Source organism: Mesoplodon densirostris, chromosome 13, assembly GCF_025265405.1.
Source record: "Mesoplodon densirostris isolate mMesDen1 chromosome 13, mMesDen1 primary haplotype, whole genome shotgun sequence".
NCBI classification, from domain to species: Eukaryota; Metazoa; Chordata; class Mammalia; order Artiodactyla; family Ziphiidae; genus Mesoplodon; species Mesoplodon densirostris.
This window is the reverse complement of record NC_082673.1, coordinates 65,866,958-65,892,118: the sequence shown is the minus strand read 5'-3', so window position 1 is coordinate 65,892,118 and position 25,161 is coordinate 65,866,958. Positions and strand designations below refer to the sequence as shown.

Sequence of the window (25,161 nt, the reverse complement as noted above, 5' to 3'; positions counted from 1 at the left end):
GAGCTGCTGCCTGCGGAAAGTATGCTGAGTTCTCCCATAGTCATAAATCCACATAAGACTCAAACAACAAAGGCACGGAATGGAGAGGCGAAGGATGCTGTACTTACTTGCAGCTACTATAAAATTATATTCAGGCAATCTATCCAAGAGAGATAGCTTTTGGCTAAAAGTGTTGTTTATAAAAGGTTGCAATATTTTCTTTTCCAAAATAATATTATCTATTTTTATGTCAACTAAATATGGATGTTAGATGTTTTACATTATTCATCCTATTCCATGTGCACATGCATTTAGCCTTGTTTAATTTTCAGAGCTAATTTAATTTTTAGTTTATTCAAGTTCTTTTCAGGTGCCTCCCATGCAGCTCTGCAGAGCTGTGTCTGACTCTAGTGGCAAGGACACAATGCCCCAGTTTTAGATAAATCCACTTATTCATTTAACTGAAGCTTCTCGCTCTCTTTGGCTCATTCTTCTTTCTTTGCTCTCCCGCCTAACTGGAGTCATCCACTACAGCTATGCCTTTGACACTCTGGGTGTTCCAAGAGGGGGAAATTGTGTGGTGTTTTTTTTTTTTTTTTAATCTGTAGCAAAGAATCCAGTCATCTTCTAGCCTCCTAAATGCAGACATTCCTCCAGAACTAGGTTTTTGTCAGTCTGTCCTTCCATTTAAAAAAATTCAACTCTAGGGGGCTTCCTGGTGGCGCAGTGGCTGAGACTCCACCTGCCGATGCAGGGGGCATGGGTTCGTGCCCCGGTCCGGGAGGATCCCACATGCCGCGGAGCGGCTGGGCCCGTGAGCCATGGCCATTGAGGCTGTGCGTCCGGAGCCTGTGCTCCTCAACAGGAGAGGCCACAACAGTGAGAGGCCCGTGTACCTCAAAAAAAAAAAAAAAAATTCAACTCTAGCCAGAGTCCGGATCAAGATGGTGCAGTAGGAGGACCCTGAGCTCACCTCCTTCCAGGGACACACCCAAACTACAGCTATATATAGAACAACTATCTCTGAGAACAACCTGGAGACTAGCAGGACAGCTTTTCTACAACTAAGGATATAAAGAAAAGGTCACATTGAGAAGGGTAGGAGGGGCAGAGATGTGGTGCAGTCAGAACCCACAACCCCAGTTCAGTGATCCACACGTGGGAGGGATATCACAACCATGGAATTCCCCTCTGAGGAGCTAGGGGTCTGAGCCTTACACTGGGCTCCTCAGCCCAGGGGTCCTGCACCGGGAAGATGAGCCCCCATAACAGCTGGCTTTGAAATCCAGAGGGCCTTATGGCCAGGAGAGCTGGAGGGCTGTGGAAAACTGAGATTTCACTCTTAAAGGGCTTGCACATAAACTCATTCCCTCTGAATCCCAGCACAGAGGTAGAAGCTTGAAAAGAACCTGGGTCATACACAAAGGAGAGTCATTGACTAACATAAAGGCAGGTACCAGAGGCACAGGTATCTGACGGCACTTTCTCTGGGGACGAAAGCACTGGTGGGTGCCAATTTTCTTTTACTTTCCTTTCACCTAGCTGGCCCAGTGCTGACAAGTGCCATTTCTGTCACACTCCATCAACCTAGGTAAAACCGTGCTCCCCACCCTGGTGTTCTCTGGGACCCACCTCACTCAACCCACCTATCCTGGCTGGCCCCTCTGAAGTGGCTCTTGTCCTCCCCAACCTGTCAGGCTATTCTAGCTGGCACAGTGCCCCTTCAAAGTGGCTTCAGCTACAGGAAGCCAGCCCCACATATGGATGTATCAGCAGCAATCGAGGTTGGACCTCCCAGCCAGCTGCACTGAGGGCCAGCCCCCATATCAGCATGCCTGCAGCAGTTGCAGACAGGTTTTGTAGATAGCTGGGACAGGGACCAGTCCTGTCCATCAGGGAGTCTGCAGAAGTTGTGGCTAAGCCACACAGCTAGCTGGCCTGGGAACCAACTCTGTCCACTAAGAGGTCTGCAGCTATCATGGCTCAATCACAGTAGGAGGACATGCACATCCCACACAGGGGATACCCCTGGAGCACCTGCCTCTTTTGACTAGGTGAGATCATACCATTGAGCCCCACAGAACACTTTCTACATAAGGCCATCCTTTCAAGACTGGGAGACATAGCTGATATATATAATATACAGAAACAAACGCAGAAAGTTAGGCAAAATGAGGAGACAAAGAAATACCTTCCAAATGAAAGAATAAGAAAAAACCTCAGAAAAAGAACTAAATGAAACAGAGATAAGGAATTTACCAGATAAAGAGTTCAAAGTAATAGTGTTGTAAAGATGATTACAACACTCGGGAGTAGAATGGATGAACTCAGTGAGAACTTCAACAAAGAGGTAGAAACTATAAAAAAAGAACCAATCAGTATTTTTTAGTAACTGAACTAAAAAGTACACTGGAGGGAATAAACAGCTATTTAGAGGATGCAGAAGAATGGATCGGTGTTCTGAAAGACAGGGTAATGGAAATCACCCAATTAGAACAGCAAAAAGAAAAAAGTATAGTTTAAAAAATGAGGATAGTTTAGAGACCTTTGGAACAACATCAAGTGTACTAACATTCACATTATAGGGGTCCCAGAAGGAGAAAAGACAGAAACCTACTGGAAGAAATTATGGCTGAAAATTCCCTAACCTGGTAAAGGAAACAGACAATCAAGTCCAGGAGGCAGAGACGCCCAAATGAGATGAATTGAAAGAGACCCACACCAAGACACATTATAATTAAATTATCAAAAGTTAAAGATAAAGAAAGAGGGCTTCCCTGGTGGCGCAGTGGTTGAGAGTCTGCCTGCCGATGCAGGGGACACGGGTTTGTGCCCTGGTCTGGGAAGATCCCACATGCCGTGGAGCGGCTGGGCCCGTGAGCCACGGCCGCTGAGCCTGCGCGTCCAGAGTCTGTGCTCCGCAACGGGAGAGGCCACAACAGTGAGAGGCCCACGTACAGCAAAAAAAAAAAAAAAAAAAGAAGTAAAATAACATATCCAAAGTTACAGAGATAGGAAGTAGAATTGAACTTACGTTTTTCTGACTCTAGAGCTCATGCTAGACTCTGCCTTCGGGTAGATGTCCAATGTACGGGACCCCTGGCTCTAACTGCAGCCTGAGCTGGGAACTTGAGCTTTTCAGAGAGGTGGGAGGTATGAAGAGTGGGGAGGGCTTTACAGGTGGGAAAAATTACATGAGCAAGGTTGCAAAATCAAATGAGCTTATTATACATGGGAGAATCTGGTGAATCTGGAGAATCTTAATATAGTTAAGACTGTTCTTCCTCTTGTATTCTGTGCCATGCTTGCTAACACCACTGCCTGCCCAGTCACTCCAGTTGAGAATGTGGGACTCACTTTAGGAACTTCTTTTTCATTTGCCAAATTAGTAGTTAAATCCCACTGATTTAACTCTTGTATATCCTTCCTAGACTTCTCTACTCTTACGCCCAAATTCAAGTCTTCTTTGCTTTTTGCTTGGATTGCAAAAGCCTCATTTCTGTTTCCCTGGTTATGGGCTGGCTTCATTGTAAAATTTTATGAGTGAAGTTCCCGAAAGTCAAATCCAGTTTGCCACTGGCCTTATTAGAGTTCTTCAGTGGTTCCCTGGTGCCTTAGCACCAGATTTAGTTGCTTTCAGTGGCACACAGGGACTTCCAAGGTCTTACCCTGGGCTCTGCTTGGCTACGTAAATTCTGCTGGTTTCATGTTGGCCTGGCGAATGCCTACTCATTTTTCTGAAGTGAAGTGACTCTTCTCTGTTGAGGGCCTGCTCTCCAGCCTTATGTATGGTGCTCACTCATTCCTTGTTGCCTCTTCTGCACACTGTACAGCCTAACTTTGTATTTTCCAACTGTTTTTTTCAACTTAAAAAAATTATAGTTGATGTACAATATTATATGTTACAGGTGTACCATATAGTGATTCACAATTTTTAAAGGTTATACTCTATTTATAGTTATTATAAAATATTGTCTATATTCTCTGTGTTGTACAATATATCTTTGTAGATTATTTTATACATAATAGTTTGTACCTCTTAATCCCCTAACCCTAACTTTCCCCACTCCCTTTTCCTCCCCGCCACTGGTAACCACTAGATTGTTCTCTATATCTGTGAGTCTATGTCTTTTTTGTTATATTCACTGATTTGTTTTACTTTTTAGATTCCACGTATAACTGATATCATACAGTATCTATCTTTCTCTGTCTGACATATCACTTTGCATAATACCCTCCAAGTCCATCCATGTTGCTGCAAATTGCAAGATTTCATTCTTTTTTATGGCTGAGTAATATTCCACTGTATATATGTACCATATCTTCTTTATCCATTCAACTGTTGATGGATGCTTAGGTTGCTTCCATATCTTGGCAATTGTAAATAATGCTGCTATGAACATTGAGGTGCATGTATCTTTTCAAATTAGTGTTTTTGTTTTTTCACACCTGTCAGAACGGCTATCATCAAAAAGACCACAAATAACAAATGTTGGTGAGGATGTAGAGAAAAGGATACCCTTGTGCACTGCTGGTGCGAATGTAAGTTGCTGCAGCCACAGTGGAAAACGGTATGGAGGTTTCTCAAAAAACTAAAAATAGAGCTACCATATGACCTAGCAATTCCACTCCTGGGTATATATCTGAAAAAAACAAAAATACTACCCCAATACTATCACCATTTTTGAATGGTGATCTTTTGTATTTTACAGAAAGTTCCCATAAGACAATGATTATTATTGGTTTTCTGGAATAATGCCTGACATGAAATTGGTGCTCAATAATTGTCTATTAAATTAAAGAAACCATGGATGAACAAAGCCAGAAAAATGATGAAAAGGTCAGATTTTAGAGGGCTTTGGAAGCCAGTCAGAGGAGATTGGGGATGTTTCTTTTTTTTTTTTTTTTTTTTTGCGGTACATGGGCCTCTCACTGTTGTGGCCTCTCCCGTTGTGGAGCACAGGCTCCAGATGCGCAGGCTCAGCAGCCATGGCTCATGGGCCCAGCCACTCCGAGGCATGTGGGATCTTCCTAGACCAGGGCACGAACCCGTGTCCCCTGCATCGGCAGGCAGACTCTCAACCACTGCGCCACCAGGGAAGCCCATGGGGATGTTTCTTTTTGAAAGAAGATGATGTGTGAAAATTGTTTTAGGAAAATTAGCCACATAGGAGTGCTTGGATAGATTTATTCTCATCTTAATACTTCTGCTCACACTGTTTCCTTCCTTAAGTTGCCATCCCTCTGCATCTCTGTGCATTCGGTCCAATGTAGCTCTCTCATTGGGGAGGATATTTGAAAGGCTCTTTGGAAAGCCAACAGGATTCTGTATAAAAAGTAAATTATGATTTGAGTCTGCCATGTTTCTAAGTCAGTCTGTTCTGTCTGGAAGGGGGAAATCTTGCTCAAAAGTCTTATCTAGTAACAAACTCACTATCATACTAGCTGGTTGCTAGTTTTTCTGTTTTGGAATTCAAAAGACATTCAATAAAAGACAATAAATTTTAATTAAAATCAGTGAAGGATATGGAATAAATAAACAATAATTTTTCAGGGAGCAAAATAGAGTGTTGGAATTGACTTAGCTCCAAAGTATACATGTATGTACTCTTTTACACTTTCATTTATTATGTATGATACACACACATAGAGAAGTGTACTGATCAGTATTTAACAATTGGCTCTCCACAAAAAAAGGGAGGGGCCCTGAAATGTCTTATTTGCTGATTTCTGCAGTGTTAGTACTCCAACCATGACCAATTTTAAGCAACTAGTGTGATGTCACTGAACATAGATTTGGGAAGAAATGCTAGCCACCTGCTGTATTGCAAAGCCTGTACTCTTTGGCTGCAACACATGACTATCTATAAACTCTTTTGGAAGCCTGTGACATGCCAAATTCAGTGTTGAGGGCACTGGGGATATGGGCCCTACTCTTACAGATGTTAGTGGCAATGGGAAGACCAACAGGTAACAATTATGATACATAAGAATTACTAAACCAGAAGTATATGCAATGTACTGTGGACACATAGGTAGAATACCTAACACACATGGTTATAGCTAAGCATTCAGTTACATAGATCTGCCTGAGACATTCAGGGAAGGCTTGATGGGATGCATGGGGGGCACTGTTTGATCTGAGACTTGGGTGATAACTGAGAGTTTGCCAGATGAAAGATATTCTGGCTGAGAGAACACAGCAAGTTCAGAGAACTACAAATAATTCAGTATCACTGGAGCATAAAGTCTGAGCTAGGAAAGCCATAAGTGATGAAGCTAAAAACATATAAAGGAGCCAGGATCTTACTTGTTATGCTTAGATGTTTAAACTCTAGGCCTCTGGGAACTTTAAAGCATTTTAGTAACATATCTGTTTGTTAGAGAAACCCCCTAGTGAGAAATGTGCAGAATGATGTGGGGGAACAGGGGAATGGTAGTCAGAGAGGCTTGGTGAGGTGTGTCCTGAAATAGAGCAGGTGAGAAATGGTGAACTAGGACAATGGTAGTGTGACGGAGTAGGTCAAATAATGAGTTATCAGCTAGAATCACTAGCACTTGACTATTACTTGGATTTGGGGTGAGTATATAGGACAGAAAAGAACTTAGAAGGACTCCTAGATTTGTGGCTTGGGAAACTAAAATAGGAAAGAAAAAAGAGGTAGGGGTTTACGAAGGAGAAAACAATGGATTTAGTTTTAGACATATTGGATTTGATGTAATTACACGATGTCCAAAACTCAATTAGGCGTAGGGGTCAGGAGATGTCTTTGCTAGCGCTGTGTACTAGACTTTCATAGTTGGGAGTTGTAATCATGGCTGTGGGTGTAAGTAGGTAGAGTGACAAAGGTCAGGGCTGGGGACGAGAGATGGGAGTTAGATATAGCAGGACCACAATCTGGTTCAGGCTTCCCTCAGTAGACAGTTCACTTTCATTGCCCCACTTCAATGATACTAGACTACTCTCTCCTTGAACGTGCCCAGTCCTCCCCCTATCTATTCCTCTCTTTCTGTTGAACTTTCTTCCTTTTCTCTCTGTCTCCTTATTGCTGCTTTTAGACATTCCGCCCATCTTTACAGGTCCAGATCAATGCCATGTTCTCCACAGAGCTTTCCTCCATTCTCCGCCATTTTGCTTTTCCCCTCATGGAGGTTTCGTCCTCTATTGTAGAACATAATGGTCTGCTCAGGATTATTTGTGTACATGGCCAATAGTGAGCTCCTTGAAGATGAAGAGTGTGTCTTTCTATATCCCAGTAGCCCCCCCACCTAGGAGAGCACTAGGTGCTTTTAGGGTTGTGAGTAAATGTTTCATTAAGTTGAGGAGGATAGCGAATATAAAGTGACCTACTGCAAAATTCTGCTTAATGTTGACCTAGCTCTAGCTTTATACCTTTCACCCTTCCCCCAACTCATAAAAAAAGTAAAGGAGACTAAGAACATGGTTACAGCCCAGACTTAATCTGTCTGGAACTTGGAATATCTGCAATTTGAAGAATTCACAAGAGGCTACGTAAAGAAATATACTTTGTCATTTTCAAGGTTAGCTGATTTTAAGGTGTTTTTTGGTGTGTGGTAAAATCAAAAATTCTGTACGAGTGCAGGTTTTTCCTTTTTGTAAGCATACAGGAAAATTTATATTTCTTTACTGGTGAAATTATGTCTCAAAGCTGCAAGCATAACATTGGGAATACACAATGTGTGCTCATCTAACCGAAGGACACAAAACATGTAACTACAGGGCACTTTTACTGAGGCAATTTATGACATATGTAGTTTTTCCTTATATAGGATGTGAACTGGAAAATGGAAAACTTTTCTTTAATAATAAAGTAAGATTGCACACTTAGATAACTGTGTGCTAAGTTACAAAAATTGCACTTTTTTCCCATCTAAGAGATCTTTATACTATTAAGAATATAGTTGAACCCAGAAAAATGGAACAAATAAAACAATTAAAAATGAAAGGTGGATCTGTGAAAACAGTACCAAAACAGTCCCAGTAAACTTGAGGAACCTCTGATTTAGGCCTAATGCTGGAGAGTTTAGTATCATTAGTACACCCTTTTTTGTTGTTTTTTGTTTTTTGCCGCACCCGCGGCATGTGGGATCTTAGTTTCCCGACCAGGGATCGAACCCGTGCCCCCTGCAGTGGAAGCACAGATTCTTAACCACTGGACCGCCAGGGAAGTCCCAGTATGCCTTTTAAGGTTAATCGTTGATGAAGCTACCCACACGGCTTAAGGGACTTTATGTTTCCAAATGTCAGCCCTACTGCCACCATTATGCCTGCTTTCCTTTGTTTCTTTTTTTTTTTTTTTTTTTGCGGTATATGGGCCTCTCACTGTTGTGGCCTCTCCCGTTGCGGAGCACAGGCTCCGGACGCGCAGGCCCAACGGCCATGGCTCACGGGCCCAGCCGCTCCGCGGCATGTGGGATCTTCCCAGACCGGGGCACGAGCCCGTGTCCCCTGCATCGGCGGGCGGACTCTCAACCACTGCGCCACCAGGGAAGCCCTCCTTTGTTTCTTAAGTGTCTTTCCTTGTTCAAAATTTCTTCTTTAGGGCTTCCCTGGTGGCACAGTGGTTGAGAGTCCGCCCGCCGATGCAGGGGACACGGGCTCGTGCCCCGGTCTGGGAAGATCCCACATGCCGCGGAGCGGCTGGGCCCGTGAGCCATGGCCGCTGAGCCTGCGCTTCCAGAGCCTGTGCTGCGCAACGGGAGAGGCCACAACAGTGAGAGGCCTGCGTACCGCAAAAAAAAAAAAAATAAAAAAAATTTTTTTCTTCTTTAAAAAGTAGGTAACACTTGAGGCAGGAGTTGGAGGGAGGCAGGGGGAGACGAGAAAAGACACATTTAAGCCCTTTCTTTATCTGAGTTCTTAATTTTCCATGAGCACGTCCTACTCAGTTTACTCAGAGTCAGAGTCAGGAGGCTGCCTAGGGGAATGGAAGTCACTGAGAAGTAAAGGACTGATGGAAGGGTAGCTGATGGTACAGGAGGGAGGAGAGACAAAAAAAAAAAAAAAAAAACCCAAAAAGCCCTACAAATTTTGTCTGATGCATCTCATCTGATTTGAGTAACTCCATGAGGAATTGTTAGTATCATTTTATTAATGAGAAAACTGCGGCTGAGAAAAACTGACTCACATTCTTATCCATTTTCTTTTACTTTGTGCTATCCTTGAGAAGATTAATTTCACATTTTGTGTAAAAACAGCATATAAAATTATATATCTGTATATTGACTATAATGATATAAAAAAGTTCAAGTGAAAACATGAAAAAAATATGACTAAATGCTAATAAATTGTGGCTTTTGAGAGATGGGGTAAAGGATGCTTTTTTTTCTTATTCCCAGTTTTCTGTGTTTCCATAATACATGACTGCTTTTCTATCATCAGCAGCAATAACAGCAACAACAGCAACAAATAAAAGGCATATATTGCTTTAAAAGGAAAGCTGCCTTTGTCTCTTGGGTTACCAACATTCCTCTAGGAAGGTAGAAGGCTTTTAAGAAATTTATGTAAACAAAGACTGTTTGGCATTTCAAAGGCTTCTTAAGCCAAACAAAATCCATAATGAAAATTTTCCCATAAACTTTTGGAGTTTCTACTTGGACTATGTTGCACAGTTTCCCACCAGTTATACTATAAAAAACAAACAAAAAATACGTTAGTGTGACTCAACTGAAAATGAAACTGATAGCCTGATCTATAAAATATTCTGCATACCCCGTATCCTGTGGAAATAATATATTTGAATTGAATGTGTTTATCCATAGTGTAGTCCTTTACCAAGATATTTCTGTGTCTCCAAAATACTGAAAGATCCAATCAATTCCTTTGAAATATGCAGTCAATGATAAAGATATTTTATCTACACAATGCTGAACACCTGAACTGACTGAACAGCGAGAGATCTTTTGGGAATGTGTAGATAGAGCTGAAATGGGAAAAATGTGATCATTTAAACCATGTCTTCATTATCATTACAGCCAACTGTAAAGCAAAAGATTTCGTCAATCAGATAATTCTTTTGTCTACACAATTCCAAGCCAGTATTCTGAGTAATTTGTTTCATTGAATTTACCAAATATTTAGTTGGTTTCCTAAAACATAATTGAATCTGAATAATAGGAAGAAAAAAGATTCTGGTCTGAATTTTCTGCATAGGGGATATAAGTTAAAAGCAAACAAATGAACGAGCAAAAACCCCACACTTGTCCCTTACATATAAATACTCTTTTATTTCTTCTTAAAACGTAGTTCTTTTAGGCTATGCACATTTGACTTTCATTACTTGGTTAGAAAGACCTGGTGCAGACAGAATATTTATTAAAATGTAAATTAAAATTGCCTGAAAGAAAAAACATGCAGAGAAAATATTAGAATAATAGTCCTTGGGTTATAGGAGGTGGAGTTAGAACCTTTGGAAGATTTAAGAGAAGAACCGTTTCAGAAGAGGAAGAGCCAGATCAAAGGGTCACTGATTTTGGACAAAACTGACTCCCCCTCATGGCTCTCATTCCATTCACTGGAGGCACGACCGTTCTTCCAGACTCGGAACCCTGAAGCCACATTGAATTGTTCCCTCTTCATCCTTTGTATCTGATATGTCCACATCTCACCCTCTCTTTCTTTGAAAGCTCTCTCCGGTTCACACCTTACTTTACATTCTCCTGATAGAGAGTCGTACTACTTCCTGCCTGAATTACTACCAACAACTTCCAAAGTGGTCCCTCTGCCACAAGTCTCTCAGCCTCCAATCCTGCCTGGTCCACAGCTGTCCGATTTATTGTCCCCAAACATCACTTTCCTCATTGCTGCCACCTGCTCACCACTCACTTTCTTCATTGTCCCTGCACTAAGTTCAAACTCCTTGCTCTGCCTGATAGTGGGGATCCTCCACAGCCCTTTCCCTCACTCTCCTTCTCTCTCTCTCTCTCTCTCTCTCACACACACACACATCAATTCAATCTTACTTTTTGCTGTTCCCCAAAGACTTCATTTTAGTCAACCAAATCACTACGTACTATAAAAATCCCCTTCCTGACCCCTTCTCCAAATCCATACCATTCTCATCCCAGCCATGTCCTTTCTGTGTAAAGTGCTGTCCCTCTTGACTTTTACTTTCCAAATTATCCTCATCCTTCCAGAGCCTTCTCAAATGCCACCTCTTCCATGAAGGCTTCTCTGATCCCTCTAGACCCATAATTTCCTTTCCTTTCTCTGAACTCTCCTCCTATCTATAATCAAGACTGAATTACACAACATATTACTGCAATACACTTCTTTTGATTTATATGGCATCCCTTGTTTCTCAAGGAGGGTGTTATTGACATCTGTAACAGGGCACTTCATTGTGCAGGGCTGTCTAGCACATTGCAGGTCATTTGGCATCTCATCTCAGCTCCTGATGCTAAGTGACAGGGATGTTATTGTGACAACCCCAAATTCTCTGAATACAATTCCAAATGCCCTAATTATTAAAAAGATCCTTGGAGAAGTTGCTATATCATATACACACCTGCTCAACAAATGATCTTTGTTTAAATGGTGAATGCATATTTTAAAGAATAAATATTTCCCTTACAGTTGCCAACATATTAAAAAAACTCAGAATGAGACTTATTAAACATTCAGATGAACCAACACTCTATTTTAGGTGTCTTTCATAAGGTATTTCATTAAACCTTCACACCAACCCTGGTTGTTATTTATCCTTATCCTTAAAGATGAGGAAACTGAGGCTCAGAGAGTTCTGCTTACCCATGGTCATACATCCAAGCTTGAGTACAGCGCTGGCATTTTAAAGCCCAGGGTATTTGGAGTCAAATCTTTGGCTTTTTCTCTTACCACTCAGCCTCTATAAGGGCAGCCTATTTGTAACAGCTTTGAAATAAGAGTGTGAACATGTAACACAATTAGCAATTTAAAGCACATTATTAATGCTGATAGGTGCTAATGACTATAATTGAAAGGGAAGATATTAGACCAGACAAACAATTTTTTAGAATTTAAAACAAGGATCTAAATTAGAGTCTAATGAATGAATCTACTCCCTGACCTTCTTTGCTACAGACATTACCCCATGTTTAGTCTCTAACTGAGATGTACGTATTCTTTACTCTCTTATTGTATTCTTTACTCTCTTAATGTTTGCCTTGGCAGATAGCCAACAGATCTCTCTAAGTTTCCCTTAATCAAGTTTTGGGTAATAGATGCCCAATACAAGGCCCAGTAAATATGCCTTGTATTAGGTAGTACTGCTAGACCCAAAGCAACAGAAATCTAAGAGCTGGCAATAGTTGCTCAACTCTTCCCTAGTTGCTCAAGTCTTTTCTATCACCTGGGCAGCTTTAATACTAAATGTTATATAAACCAAGTATCATGGTATCATTTAAAATGTCATATATATTTCTTTCTAGTGACAGTTCATTATTCATTTCATGCATGTCTAAAACACCTACATTTATTAGTAACTTATTTTACTATGTGCCCAATGTCCAATTACAATTCTTCATATTTCAGCTGATCTAGAGTTTAGGAAGTGATAGTGTGGATGATTCATGTGCTTACTTTAAAAAGTACACTCATGGGTTTCCCTGGTGGTGCAGTGGTTAAGAATCTGCCTGCCAGTGCAGGGGACATGGGTTTGTGCCCCGGTCCGGGAGGATCCCACATGCTGCGGAGCGGCTGGGCCCGTGAGCCATGGCCACTGAGCCTGTGCATCTGGAGCCTGTGCTGTGCAACGGGAGAGGCCACAACAGTGAGAGGCCAGTGTACCGCAAAAAAAAAAAAAAAAAAAAAAAAGTACACTCAGTTTCTATCTGTGCACATAGGAAGAACTATATTCCTGCAGGATTTTAAAAAACAGAAAGAAAATTCAACCCATTTGAAAGAGCCAGTATTGTTGATTTCAGGTTTTTCTTTTCAGCTCTGAGGATGTTTACCATCTATTTTTTTTCTGTTTAACAAAGAAGGAAAAGGACCTGAAAGCCAAGTTCATAGATAACTTAGAACAATTGTGTAACTATAGGTAAATGTGCATATGATATAAAAGTATTTCATTCCTGTATTGTCTTATAAACCATATCTACTGAAACAAATTGAAACCATTTGTTTAACTCATATAAAACCATTATTCAACTGTAACCACCTGAGCATTCAGGTGATCTGAAACATAAAAGGATTTTTAGTTATGCTTAGCAAGAAAAACAGACATTTAAAAAAAATTCAATAATTGTTTGTAACAAATTGAGCTTGGTGTTAGCCTTTTATTAGAACATTTCCTGAGCAAAGTGCATTTTGAACTGCTACATGCTGGGACACTTTGTAGGGAGGTGGAAGAGAAGGTAATAGAATCTTTCTCCACTAAGACTAAAAAAAAGAAAAAAGTCCAGTAACCCCTCTCAGTTTCATTATTGTTTTGACTCATCTTTTCTCAAACTATCTTGTGAAATATTTGTCAGACAATAGAATTCTTAAAAATATCCAGCTGCTCCCTATAGAAGCCAGAAATGGTCTAAATATTTTGATAACATTTCTCAGAGAGGCGCAAACACTTTAAAGGTGGAATTCTAGGGTTTTTGTTATATTTCCTTATATCCTAATAGCATGTGAACTGGTATCTGCTGATGTGCTATCAACATTTTCCCATCTATTTTTAGATCTTCAGTTGTTTTAGAGGTGGATTTAATATGTAAAGCAGAAGCTTACACTGTGAAACATTTGCATGATTGTATTTTAGTTTTACCATTAGCTAAGTAGGGCAAAGTTGATCCCATCTCACAGGGAACTCTCTCCCACATCTTCTCTGTGGACTTGGAGGTTCAGATTTGCTTACCTGCTTCCTTGAAGATACTGTGCTGTTGAAATACCTACTAGAGGTCTTTGAATTCAAATTCTTGTTCTGATGGGTTGAGTCATTTTTCCATGTCTTAGAGTTTTCTTTAGGATCTGAAGGAATGGGATTTAAGAAGAGGATCCTAGCTATGAATCCATAGAGGACAGTGGCCAGGATCATTGGAACAACATAAAAGACACCAAAGTCCATTAGGTAAATAGGTGAGTAGTAATTCCTGGAGATCTTGTAGCCACAGGACACCACAATAGCATCTTTATAGGTGCTAATATTGAGATCCAGCAAGAAGAACCACAGCATACAGTAAATGGATGTGAAAGCCCAGACAAAGATGATGATCTTTTTGGCTCTGGAAAATGTGCAGAGAAACTGGGCTTTGATGGGGTGACAGATTGCTATGTACCTCTCAATGGTAAATGCTGTGATTGAACAAGAGGATGCATTAATGCCCAAGTACTGGAGGTAAGTAATGCAGAGGCATCCAACGTAGCCATAAACCCAGGAACCATAGATACTGTCCGTTATGTTGGGGAGGCCTGCGGCCACCAGGACCATGAGATCAGCCACTGCTAGACTCACCAGGTAGCAGTTTGTGGGCGTCCTCATGTGCTTGGTTCTCATGACCACCAGGACTACCATGATGTTGCCCACGATGCCCAGACCACAAATAATAAGCACAAGTAAGATGGTGACCACTTGGTATTCTAGGGCCACCACGGCTCGAGGCTGAAGCTGTGTTTGGTTCAGTTCACTTACTGTCTCGTTTTCCATCTCTAGTGGCTTGAGGTTTCTCTGAAACACTTCTCAACACATCTTCTTTCCAGTGCCCTGCCTTTATCACAGTGGTTCTCTCCCCCTGTGAAGAGTTACAGTTCATATTCATTCACAGCATCACCAATTCTGATCAAGTCACAGTCACTTACAGGTAATTCTCCTCTCCTTTCACTTCCCATTTTTCGGCAGTAATAGGGCTCATATGTACCCCCCAAAACCCCTTTTATTGCAACTCTAGTGTAGGATGGAATAACTGTTTTGACTACCTTACCATAAAAGGGACCAGTTTTTTTCTTAATGGAGAAAAATGCTCAAGAAAAGAGACAGAGAAAATGCTCCTTGTTTTGAAAGAGTGCTCAATGGAAAAAAAAAAAAGAAACAATATCTGCTACCTGAAAAATAAATACAAAGACATCTCTCAGATGCCTGGGAAAAGTACAATGGAGAAGCAAAAGATATGAGGGGGGAAAAGCCAAGAGGCTCAATGATCAAGCTTGACAGAAAATTAGCATCTGCCTCCTCTGCTCTCAAAGGGTGAGATCCCTTTGCTACAAAATAGCAAGCCTTTAAAGCTACCTCTCCCCATGCCCTCTGCCCTGCAGACCCAACAGAGAACAATTTCTTCTCTTACCTTTTCCTCTGTAGTGTTGCCTGCTTTTCCAGGTGGATGAAGCAGTATTCAGCGCGAGTTTCCAACGCTGCAGAAAACCTCATCTACTTTGTTTGACAGGGAGACTACTTAGCAGTGCTCTGTCTTCAGAACTGCGGTTCTTCTAAACCCTTGCAGCCTTTCCAACTGATGACAGACCATACAGCCGCAGCAGAAGCAGCAGCAGAAGCAGCAGCAGAGAGCCTGTCAAATCGTAGATCGTCCCCTAATGAGAACATGCTCGCTCTCTCTGTCTCCCCCCGCCCCCCTCCCACACACGCGCAAACACACACACAATCTCAAATGCCAGTCAGTCCTCACTGATTCATAATCTTCTCCCCTCGAAGGATTTACTTTTAAATGTGCTAGTGATACAGTTCTAATCTGGAAGGCTGAAATCACCAGCAAGGGGTCCAGAGGCAGCTGGTCTTATAGTTGTTTATAGTTTAAGTTCTACAGAAACTCCAGTACCTGAGGCAGCCCTGAAATATATTTACACTCCCTGTTTGATAGGACTTGGGGATGGCAAATCCTTCTCAGTCCAGACACAGCCCTTGAAGCTTGAGATATGTGTCTGAGCTGAAATCAACTTCTTTCCCTACTATGGAAACCCTTAGACTCCAGTGAACCAGTGAAATTGACTCCCTCCTCTCATATTATATGAATGGAAAATGAGTTGAAATGGATTCTAAACCATTTCAGCTGCAATCTTCTGAGGCTTATAAAGATTTTTTAAAAACCTGTTTGAGCTAAGAACATCTATTTAAACCTACATATGATCTATGGACGTTGTTTTTCAACTCTGGCTCTGCGTCACTTACTAGGATCTCTCTAACAGTTCTGGACGCCTCTCCCCTCTTCACCCACCCTCTGGACTGCCAACCAACATGCACCACCCAGCAATGTTTTGTGTCAATTTATTTCTAGATGGAAATCTAAACCAGGGCCACTCTGACAACCTCCTCTGAAACAAAACTTTAAAAACAATCTTTTTTAGGAAAGTGTACTTCGGCTTGATTTTTATTTCTCTGAAGTAGCCCATGGGCAAATCTTTATACTTTTTAATGGGATCTCAGAAAATAGGTCTTTCTTCTCCAGGCACCAACTTTATACACGAAATGTTAATGTTTGTCCACTTTTATTTCAGACTGAGAATGAATAACAGCCCTTAACTTAATGCCCTATATAGTGAACAGGTTGATTCTCTACTCTAAGAAGTTTAGATGTTCTTTTTTCTAGAAGATGTCAATGGAAGAATAGATTCGGTGTAGACAGGACCATGAAGGAATCAGAGTCATGTTCAAGGCTAGGTAACAATGGGATGAAGGCGAAGCTTGAATCATATTGAGTGAATTCCACCCTCTGAACCATTGAGGGCTCCTTGAGTATCTACTTCTCCTTCTGAATCTACCAGAGTTACAAATTAATGACCCAGGACTCAGATTCAGGCTTCAGAAATGTATTGTTTGGCCTGCACAATGTAGGCTCAAAGGTAGACTATCGTCTGTCTACCTTTCAATACTGAGAGATTGTATAGTAAATCTGGATTTCTGCCTCTCATAAACATGGAAAGATCTGGCAACCAAGAGTCCATATTCCTGCTAGAAATAATCATCTGAAGCTGAGTAGTGGTTGTGAGTAGCAGACTGTGGGGGGACAGGATGCATCCCCTCCTCTTTTCCTCCCTCTTTTCTGCCACACAGGCCAGCTTCACTCAGTAATCCTGCACACCTGGCCTCTGTAGCCTTTCGAGTCTTGACTCTTGTATCACATGCAGTTCCTGAGAGAGACAGTAGAGGGTACCAGCCAAATACAAACTCTTTTACCCTGAATAGGATTTCTGCCCCCCTTCTAGTTTGTTCCCTCAACTGGTTTAGCAGATTCAGTGCCAGCTTTACTTCTCTCCCTGCCCTAGAGGACAGAGATTACTCTGAACACCTTGTTTCTGGTCGAGTCCTCTGCATTTTGGAATGAAAAGTGCTTTCTAAGGTGAAAGCATGGCCTCCCTACCCCATCCCAACCCCACCACCTCCAATCTGAAAGGCCTCTTCACAAGTCACACTTCATAAAGCACATCTTCCCCTCTCATTGTCCCCAGGATTTTAGTCAGCTTTCAGGCCTTCTGAAGAGACCTTATTTTAAGTCTTGGGTAGTAAACATGAGGGGAGAGAACATCTACAATGCTACCTGCCCTGGCAATTCCACCTCCCTCCAAATCTTAGCACATTCTTCAGCATTTCTATGTAAGGACATCATTCTGAGTCTTCAGTTGGTGTCCCTATTCATTCTTTTAGCACTTAATTGTTAAACTCTTACTATGTACCAGGCATCTAGTATATAACATTTTGTTTTCACCTTCAAATAGGTCATGGTGTATTGGGAGAAGCGGACTTATGAACAGTTACAAATATGCATAGATACGTTGAGAGGGCTTAGGTTGTGAAGGGGAAAGCATTTGTGGGTGGCAGGTGCAGCAGACTGAGGGGCCAGCGAGGGCTTCCGAGGCAAGGTCACATCTGAGAACAGTCTTGAAGAAAAGTAGAGCTTCTTTTTGAAGGGTGGGATGAGTGAAGATATTCTGACTGGAGGAGATAGAATATATAAGGCCCAGCTGTGTAAAATGGCAAGGATTTTGGGGGGTGGGGGGGTAATTTTCTGATTCTGCTTTGGCCGTGAGGAGTATGAGCTGGTGACGAGACAACCGCTGATGACCACCAGGCAGCTTGCAGAGTAAGGAGCGCTCCTTTCTGCTCTGACTCAGACCACCCTTGGTTCCGCCTTCCCTCCCCTTTAGCTAGTTCCTTCCTCTCTGGAGAGTACAACCTTCTGCTTTCACCATCCCAGCCTTGCCTGTCCCTTATGGTCCTGTCTGTTTTCAAGCTAATTTACGCTCTGTGCAAAATTATATTTTCAAAGTAACTGTGATTTCATAAGGTAGGTTTTTTATTTGTAAATCTCAATCAGACAATATCTAATAAATGCTCCCTAAGTGTAAAGAACTGCACAGAAATGGACCTAGAGTCTGTCATACAGAGTGAAGTAGGTCAGAAAGAGAAAAACAAATACCATATGCTAACACATATATATGGAATCTAAGGGAAAAAAATGTCATGAAGAACCTAGGGGTAAGACGGGAATAAAGACACAGACCTACTAGAGAATGGACTTGAGGATATGGGGAGGGGGAAGGGTAAGCTGTGACAAAGCAAGAGAGTGGCATGGACATATATACACTACCAAACGTAAAATAGCTAGCTAGTGGGAAGCAGCCGCATAGCACAGGGAGATCAGCTCGGTGCTTTGTGACCACCTAGAGGGGTGGGATAGGGAGGGTGGGAGGGAGGGAGATGCAAGAGGGAAGAGATATGGGAACATATGTATAAGTATAACTGATTCACTTTGTTATAAAGCAGAAACTAACACACCATTGTAAAGCAATTATACTCCAATAAAGACGTTAAAAAAAAAAAAGAAATAGTGTACAACTAGATTACACTTTACATTTTGGAATGAGATTTTTTTCTCACAATAATATCTTAAATTCTAACCAACTGTGACTTTTATATCTTTTGAGTAATTCTGACTAGAGAGAAATGCATCCTTTGAAAATAGTTCAGTGGCGTCTGTTTTGAAAAAAGGTTGCTAAGTCATGGTTACAGCATGTAGATGGTGCACAAACTTCTCATTGCCCACTTTCAGTTTTGCTCCATTTCCTCTGACCTTTAGCCAGGCCTTCTCAGTCGTGTGCCACTTGGCTAGCATCAATAAGAATGAGCATCACACTTACGGGTTCCTTTGTAAGAACGCCCTTGGACTCCAAGCTGGGAGTTTTTTTTTTTTTTTTTTTTTTTGGCCTGGCCTCAGACTTGACCCTAAAGCTTGAGGAAAGATTTAGCACTTCTGCTTCCCACTCTTGGTGTTCCCACCCAGACATCTTGCTCTTGCTATCTGGCTTTCCCTTTCTTGGCTACCCCAGGGAATCATCTGCTTGGCCAAGTCTCTGTCTCTGAGACACAGTGGCTGACATGATTTTACACAAGAATTCTACATAAGAGGAATTCAGGAAAGCCCTACCCTGGTCTTTGAAGGTGATCTTAGCTGTCTAGGTAGTAGCTGGCTATCAGCTGGTTGTCATGAACCCTTTAGTAGAAAGATGATTATTTATGCTATCAGCATTTCTCAAATGTTAGCGTGCATCTGGATCTCCAGGAGAGCTTGTTAAAACCTGATAAAACGGTCCCCAAATTGCTGTTTCAGTAGCCCTAGGGTGGGACCTGAGTATGTGCATTTCTCATAAACTCCAGGTGATGCTGACGTTGTTTGTCTGTGGACCACACTTCAAATAACCTTGTACTATATGATCTAGCTCAGCGGTTCTGGTGTGGGAGGTGGGAGCAATGATGAATCAGAATAACCTAGAGAAAATTTTTAAAATTTACATATCAGCTTAGCCCTCCTAAGTATTTTGGGCTTTGGTGTATGTCCTCAGATTGGACTAGGGCCTGAGAAAGAGAGTGGGGCTCTGGACAAAAGCAACTGACTTGTTCTCCTCTGTATCTATCAGTTTTTTTTCATCTCTGCTATCATACATGGAGCTTGGCTTGGCAGGTGGGGGATTGCTGCAAAAGAGAATATCTATGCTCACTGTGGTCAAGTGGCACTGGGGTCAGAGATACTGTAAAGCATCCAGCTAGGTCAGTGGTTTGCAGGACCCAGACCATGCTGAGGAGAGGGCAAAATTTAAGGGGGTGCCAAAAACCTCAGTAATTAATACCATCAATATTTTAATGCAATATTTTTAAAATTAAAGTTTATGCAAAAAAGTCTATGATGAATACAATATCAACTTTTTAAATAAAGACAGCATCAATATAACGAATTTTCCCTTTCCATCCTTTGTTGAATTTCAGAATCGTCTGGGGAGTTTAAAAAAATATAGATAGTTAGGTCCCTTTCCCAGATATTCTTATTTAATTAGTCAGGAAGTGAAGCCTAACCTTTGGTATGTACAGTGATGATTAAGAACCACTGAGCTACACCAACAAATGTTGGTCTCTGGAGGTGAGGGAGTGGTGGTATGTGGGCGTCCAGGCTGCGGGAGGGCCAGGGAGGTGAGTAAACTAGGTGCGGGTAACCCACCCAGATTTGGAAAGGTGACAACAGAAAATGTTGGCAACAGAACACTAGCACAGACTCTGGTTCCTGAGAAAAATTATATAACTATACAGGTTTCTAGATTTAGAAGAGCAGAGTGAGGTACAGCCTATCGAGTTGAGATTCTGACACAGAAACCACAGAAGACTGGGTCACTGGAACTGGGATAGAAGGTTTGGGTTCTGGAAGTAGTAAACAAAGTCAACTCAGGATTTGATGCTAAGTCACCTAGATACTGAACTAAGTATCCTTCAGAATTTCCCTGTTCAGGTGTAAGCTTGATCACAGAGCTCTGAGTAAAAGAAAGCATTTGGCAAACATTATAGAAAAGATGTCAAAATTCATTTTCGCTGAAATTTAAATGTTAGCTAGAGAAAACTGTTGGCTGTTGATCAACAAAGAAAAATACTTTATGAAATGGGATTATGAAGTTGTGTTTGTGCTTATTGAAAAGGTACAGAACCTGAAAGCTAAGTAAGTTGTACAGTAATGTTGTATATTTTGGGCACAAAGTGCCCTTCCTATTTCTCAACCATGTATACTCTTATTTTTCCATTCCCTAGTGTCCACATTTCTGGAGAAAATAAGATCTTAGATTTAAAAATGAAGTACAGTAGAAGTCAACCTAAAAATATTTTAAAATGAAAAAGTAGAAACACATAGACATAGCTTCTTACCCTCTGCAGTATGTAGCATTTGTTATCTGGTTGGGTGAAGCATGTTCAGGAAGTGTTAACACCAGTTACACAAGTTTCCCCAAAGTGTCATGACCTACACAAAAGATTGAATAAGAATTTTAATCAAAACTTCTGAGCTCATAAATCAACTATACTTCAATTTAAAATAAATAAATAAATAAAAAGAGAAAACGTCTGAGCTTCTTATTATTTTGATTTATTGCATGTTTTATGGAACACTAAAGTTATTTTTTAAAATTCATATAATATTAAAAAGTTACTGTAATTTAGTTATTATAAAATTCCATTTTGTAAGCTGAACATGGCTGACTCTGGCTGCTAGGAATTTCACGTCCGAATTTGTATCCTTACATAAATGGTTGTGTAAGACTTTATCAATAAAATGCTTTTTTTGCTTACTAAGTCTATCAACTTTGTATTTGACCTTCAGTTCCTCCTCTGCTCTTATTTATTTATTTGTTTGTTTGTTTGTTTGTGGTACGCGGGCCTCTCACTGTTGTGGCCTCTCCCCCTGCGGAGCACAGGCTCCGGACGCGCAGGCTCAGCGGCCATGGCTCACGGGTCCAGCCGCTCCGCGGCATGTGGGATCTTCCCGGACCAGGGCACGAACCCGTGTCCCCTGCATCGGCAGGCAAACTCTCAACCACTGCACCACCAGGGAAGCCCAATCTGCTCTTATTTATTATGTCAGAGACACAGATGCAGACACATAACACTGCTTCCCAGATATGTATATATCATTTAAAAAATCAATTTTATCGAGGTACAATTTATATAAAATAAATTCACTTTAAATGTAGAGTTTTGTGAGTTATAGCAAATACATATAACTTTGTAGCCACGACCACAATTAAGATACAGAAAACTTCCATCATCCTAAAATGTTTCCTGTGTTCCTTCCCATTCAATTCTGTATTCCCTGAACAATTCTATGTTCAGGTAAATGTTGCTCAGCTTTCTATCTCTAGACTATATTTATCTTTTGAAGAGTTTCATGTAAGTGCAATTATACAGTACGCACTCTTATGCACACATAAATCAGCATAATTTTTTTTATGTTTACCCATTTTGTTGCATGAATTAGTAGTTTTTTCCCTTTTATTGCTGCACAACATTCCATCATATGGCTATATGGATATATCATATTTTATCCAATCGCCTATTGGTGGATATTTCACTTGTTTTCAGGTTTTGGTTAATATGAGTGAAACTTCTATAAATATGTATGCAAATACAATGTCTGTAAAAACATTCTGCCATTTTTCTTGGATAAGAATTACCAAATTCCAAGAGTGAAAATTGTTGGGACATAAATTTAGTATATTCTTACATTTTTAAGAAATCACCAAAATGTTTTCCAAAATGATTGCACCATTTTCATACAAATTTACATAATGTTTTGTTTTCATAGAAAACTATATAATGGCTACATATAAAAAATTCAAAGCAGAAAGTAACTGTACACACTTAGGGTGAACTCTGCTTTATGCATTTGTGTGTCCCCCAGCATGCAGCAGAGAGAATACACAGAGTATACAGAAAAGGCACTTCGTATACAACATGAATTTGTTGTATAAATGAGTGAATTAATTTTCCCAAATGATTGCCTTAAACTTAATTCATAGAACAGGTATGCTGAGTAAATGACATAATATATATCAAGCACTCAGTCCAGTACTTGGCACATAATAAAAGTTTAGTATATTTATTATTCTATAAATGCAATGTGTTCATGGAAAATAAAACTGGTATTATTAAATTTGCTAAAACACCACATACCACCTTTAAAATTTCTAAGTTATAAAATATGTCTTGCTGAATCCAATGGGGTTTTTTAGTGGTTTGGCTAAGATATATCTCTGTGGAGATCCTAGTGCTGTATCTCTTTTATTCTTCTAAAACCCAGTAAATGTGAATTATAACATTAAATGTTTTCATGCCTCCATAATTGTTTACTAATTAATTAACAAAATACAAGCATTTGTTCATTCACCATAATTATGTTCATAATGAATGAGGGAATTTGTAGAACTGAAATTCTTACTGACGCCTTTGAAATTACGATTGTGATAGGAAACATTGAAAAAAGTGGCTTGTTTTAGTTGTCAGGAATTGTTGGCTTACATAGTATGCTAAGACAGAAAGGAGAGCACAGAATACTGAAACTGTACTTTTTTTTAAAAAAAGGGAAAGGAAGACTGTAAGTAGTTAAGAATAAAATCCGGTCACTTAATTATTAGATTGTAGTGGCAGCTGACTATTTGGTGTTACTGATGAAATCATCCAAGCACTGATGTGCAGAAGGGATGCATCTCCCTGAGGAAATGTTTTCGGACCCCCCGCACAGGTGGCCCAAACCCTTGGAGAAGGTGGGTGGGGCTTGTTGGGAGTGACGGTGATAGGAAGCAGGGGTTTGTTTGAAGGAGATAAGTAAGATCTGCCAAAATCAAAAGTATAGCATCTTAGAGAATCAAAGGCCACCTCAATACTGAAAATGATTTTGTTAAAAATAAAAAGAGGCATTAATGTGGAACAAATTTTCAGTTTGTGACATGTCATAGTAATTTCCTCTAAGGTGAGATACTGCTGAAGTATTTTGTTACAATGTTTCTTAAACTTTCAGTCTTCTGGGAAATACTTTTCGAAGAAGAATGGCAAGAAAGAAGTGTGGTGAATGAATTGAGACAACATTGCAGAGTGATTTCTCACCTTCAGTGTGGAGGTTCATTTGTCAGTCCACCTGCTCATACATTCACACTTGTTAAATGCTGCCTTTTTGAGTGCCAGTTATTTGACAGGCTCTCTGCCAGACTCTATAGATAGAAATGTGAATATGAAAAGCACAGAGGACTTCCCAGCCTGGCAGGGGTGACTTATACAAACTGCCAATTATAATGCAGTGTGTTAGCTGCTATAATTGATGTATGTACATATTTTTAAAGCTGTAAGGTGTTAGGAGTGACTAATTCTATGTGAAATGGTATGGAGTAAATTCACAAGGCCAAGGAGAAGGACTCTTTGGTCCAGGAGAGAAAAAAGCAATAAAGAGTTGGACAAATGGCCCCTGACCAATCAGCTGGGGTGTAGGGAAGCTACCATGCATAGAAAATTCTCAGTGGACAGCAGTAGGTGCCACGTTCTCTCTGAGGATGTCCCATGGTGAACGCTACTCTATCACACGTGCAGTGCCTGACTCCTCCAGCCTTGGACAAACATAGAGCCCAATGCAAAGGCATATACAAAGCCCATGGTTCTTAACAGACTGACCGGTCTTTCATCCTGGTTCACTTACTGTCTGTGTGACTTTTGTGAGTCATTTAACTTTTCTGCACGTTGATATCTTCATTTGTAAAGTAAGGATAATAAGAGTAGCTATCTCATAGGGTTGTGTGTGGGTTTTTCTTAGGATTAAATGAAGTAATACGAGTTAAAATTATTAGAACTATGTCCACACAAGAGTGTACTGAGTAAATGTTAATGGCTACTATATTTAGAGGAGAAGAAAAAGACTGTTTTCTAAATCTGCTGATTTAAAAAATAAATAAATTTATTTATTTATTTATTTTGGCTGCGTTGGGTTTTTGTTGCTGTGCGCAGGCTTTCTCTAGTCGAGGTGAGCGGGGACTACTCTTTGTTGCGGTGCGCGGGCTTCTCACTTCGGAGGTTTCTCTTGTTGCAGAGCACAGGCTCTAGGCACGCAGGCTTCAGTAGCTGTGGCACATGGGCTTAGTTGCTCCACAGCATGTGGGATCTTCCCAGGCCAGGGCTCGAACCTGGGACCCCTGCATTGGAAGGCGGATTCTTAACCACTGCACCACCAGGGAAGCCCAAATCTGCTGATTTTTGAGGCATGGTCCTCTGAAGTTGTACCCAGCAAAATTCTTGTTGATTTCAAGAAGTGGCAGGGCTGTCTACAGAAGCTGGATGCTCCTCTGTATTACAAAGAAATGACAAAGCAAAAACAGGATTCGAATCTATTTAATGATGAAAGGAGTGCAGAGGTAGCTCCTTTTTTGCTGAACAAATTCTTTCTTGTTTTTTT

The 25,161-nt window shown here is 40.8% G+C and overlaps 1 protein-coding gene across 1 annotated transcript in view; it reads right to left on the bottom strand.

Annotated features, from left to right (window-relative positions):
• The window catches only part of TRHR (thyrotropin releasing hormone receptor), a 36,603-nt gene extending 21,988 nt beyond the window's left edge, over positions 1–14,615 (bottom strand). Inside the window, exon 1 of the mRNA XM_060116326.1 lies at positions 13,827–14,615. Within this exon, the coding sequence (XP_059972309.1) occupies positions 13,827–14,615 (789 nt within the window). The remainder of the gene's footprint in view (positions 1–13,826) is intronic.
• Between the last annotated feature and the right edge of the window lie 10,546 nt (positions 14,616–25,161).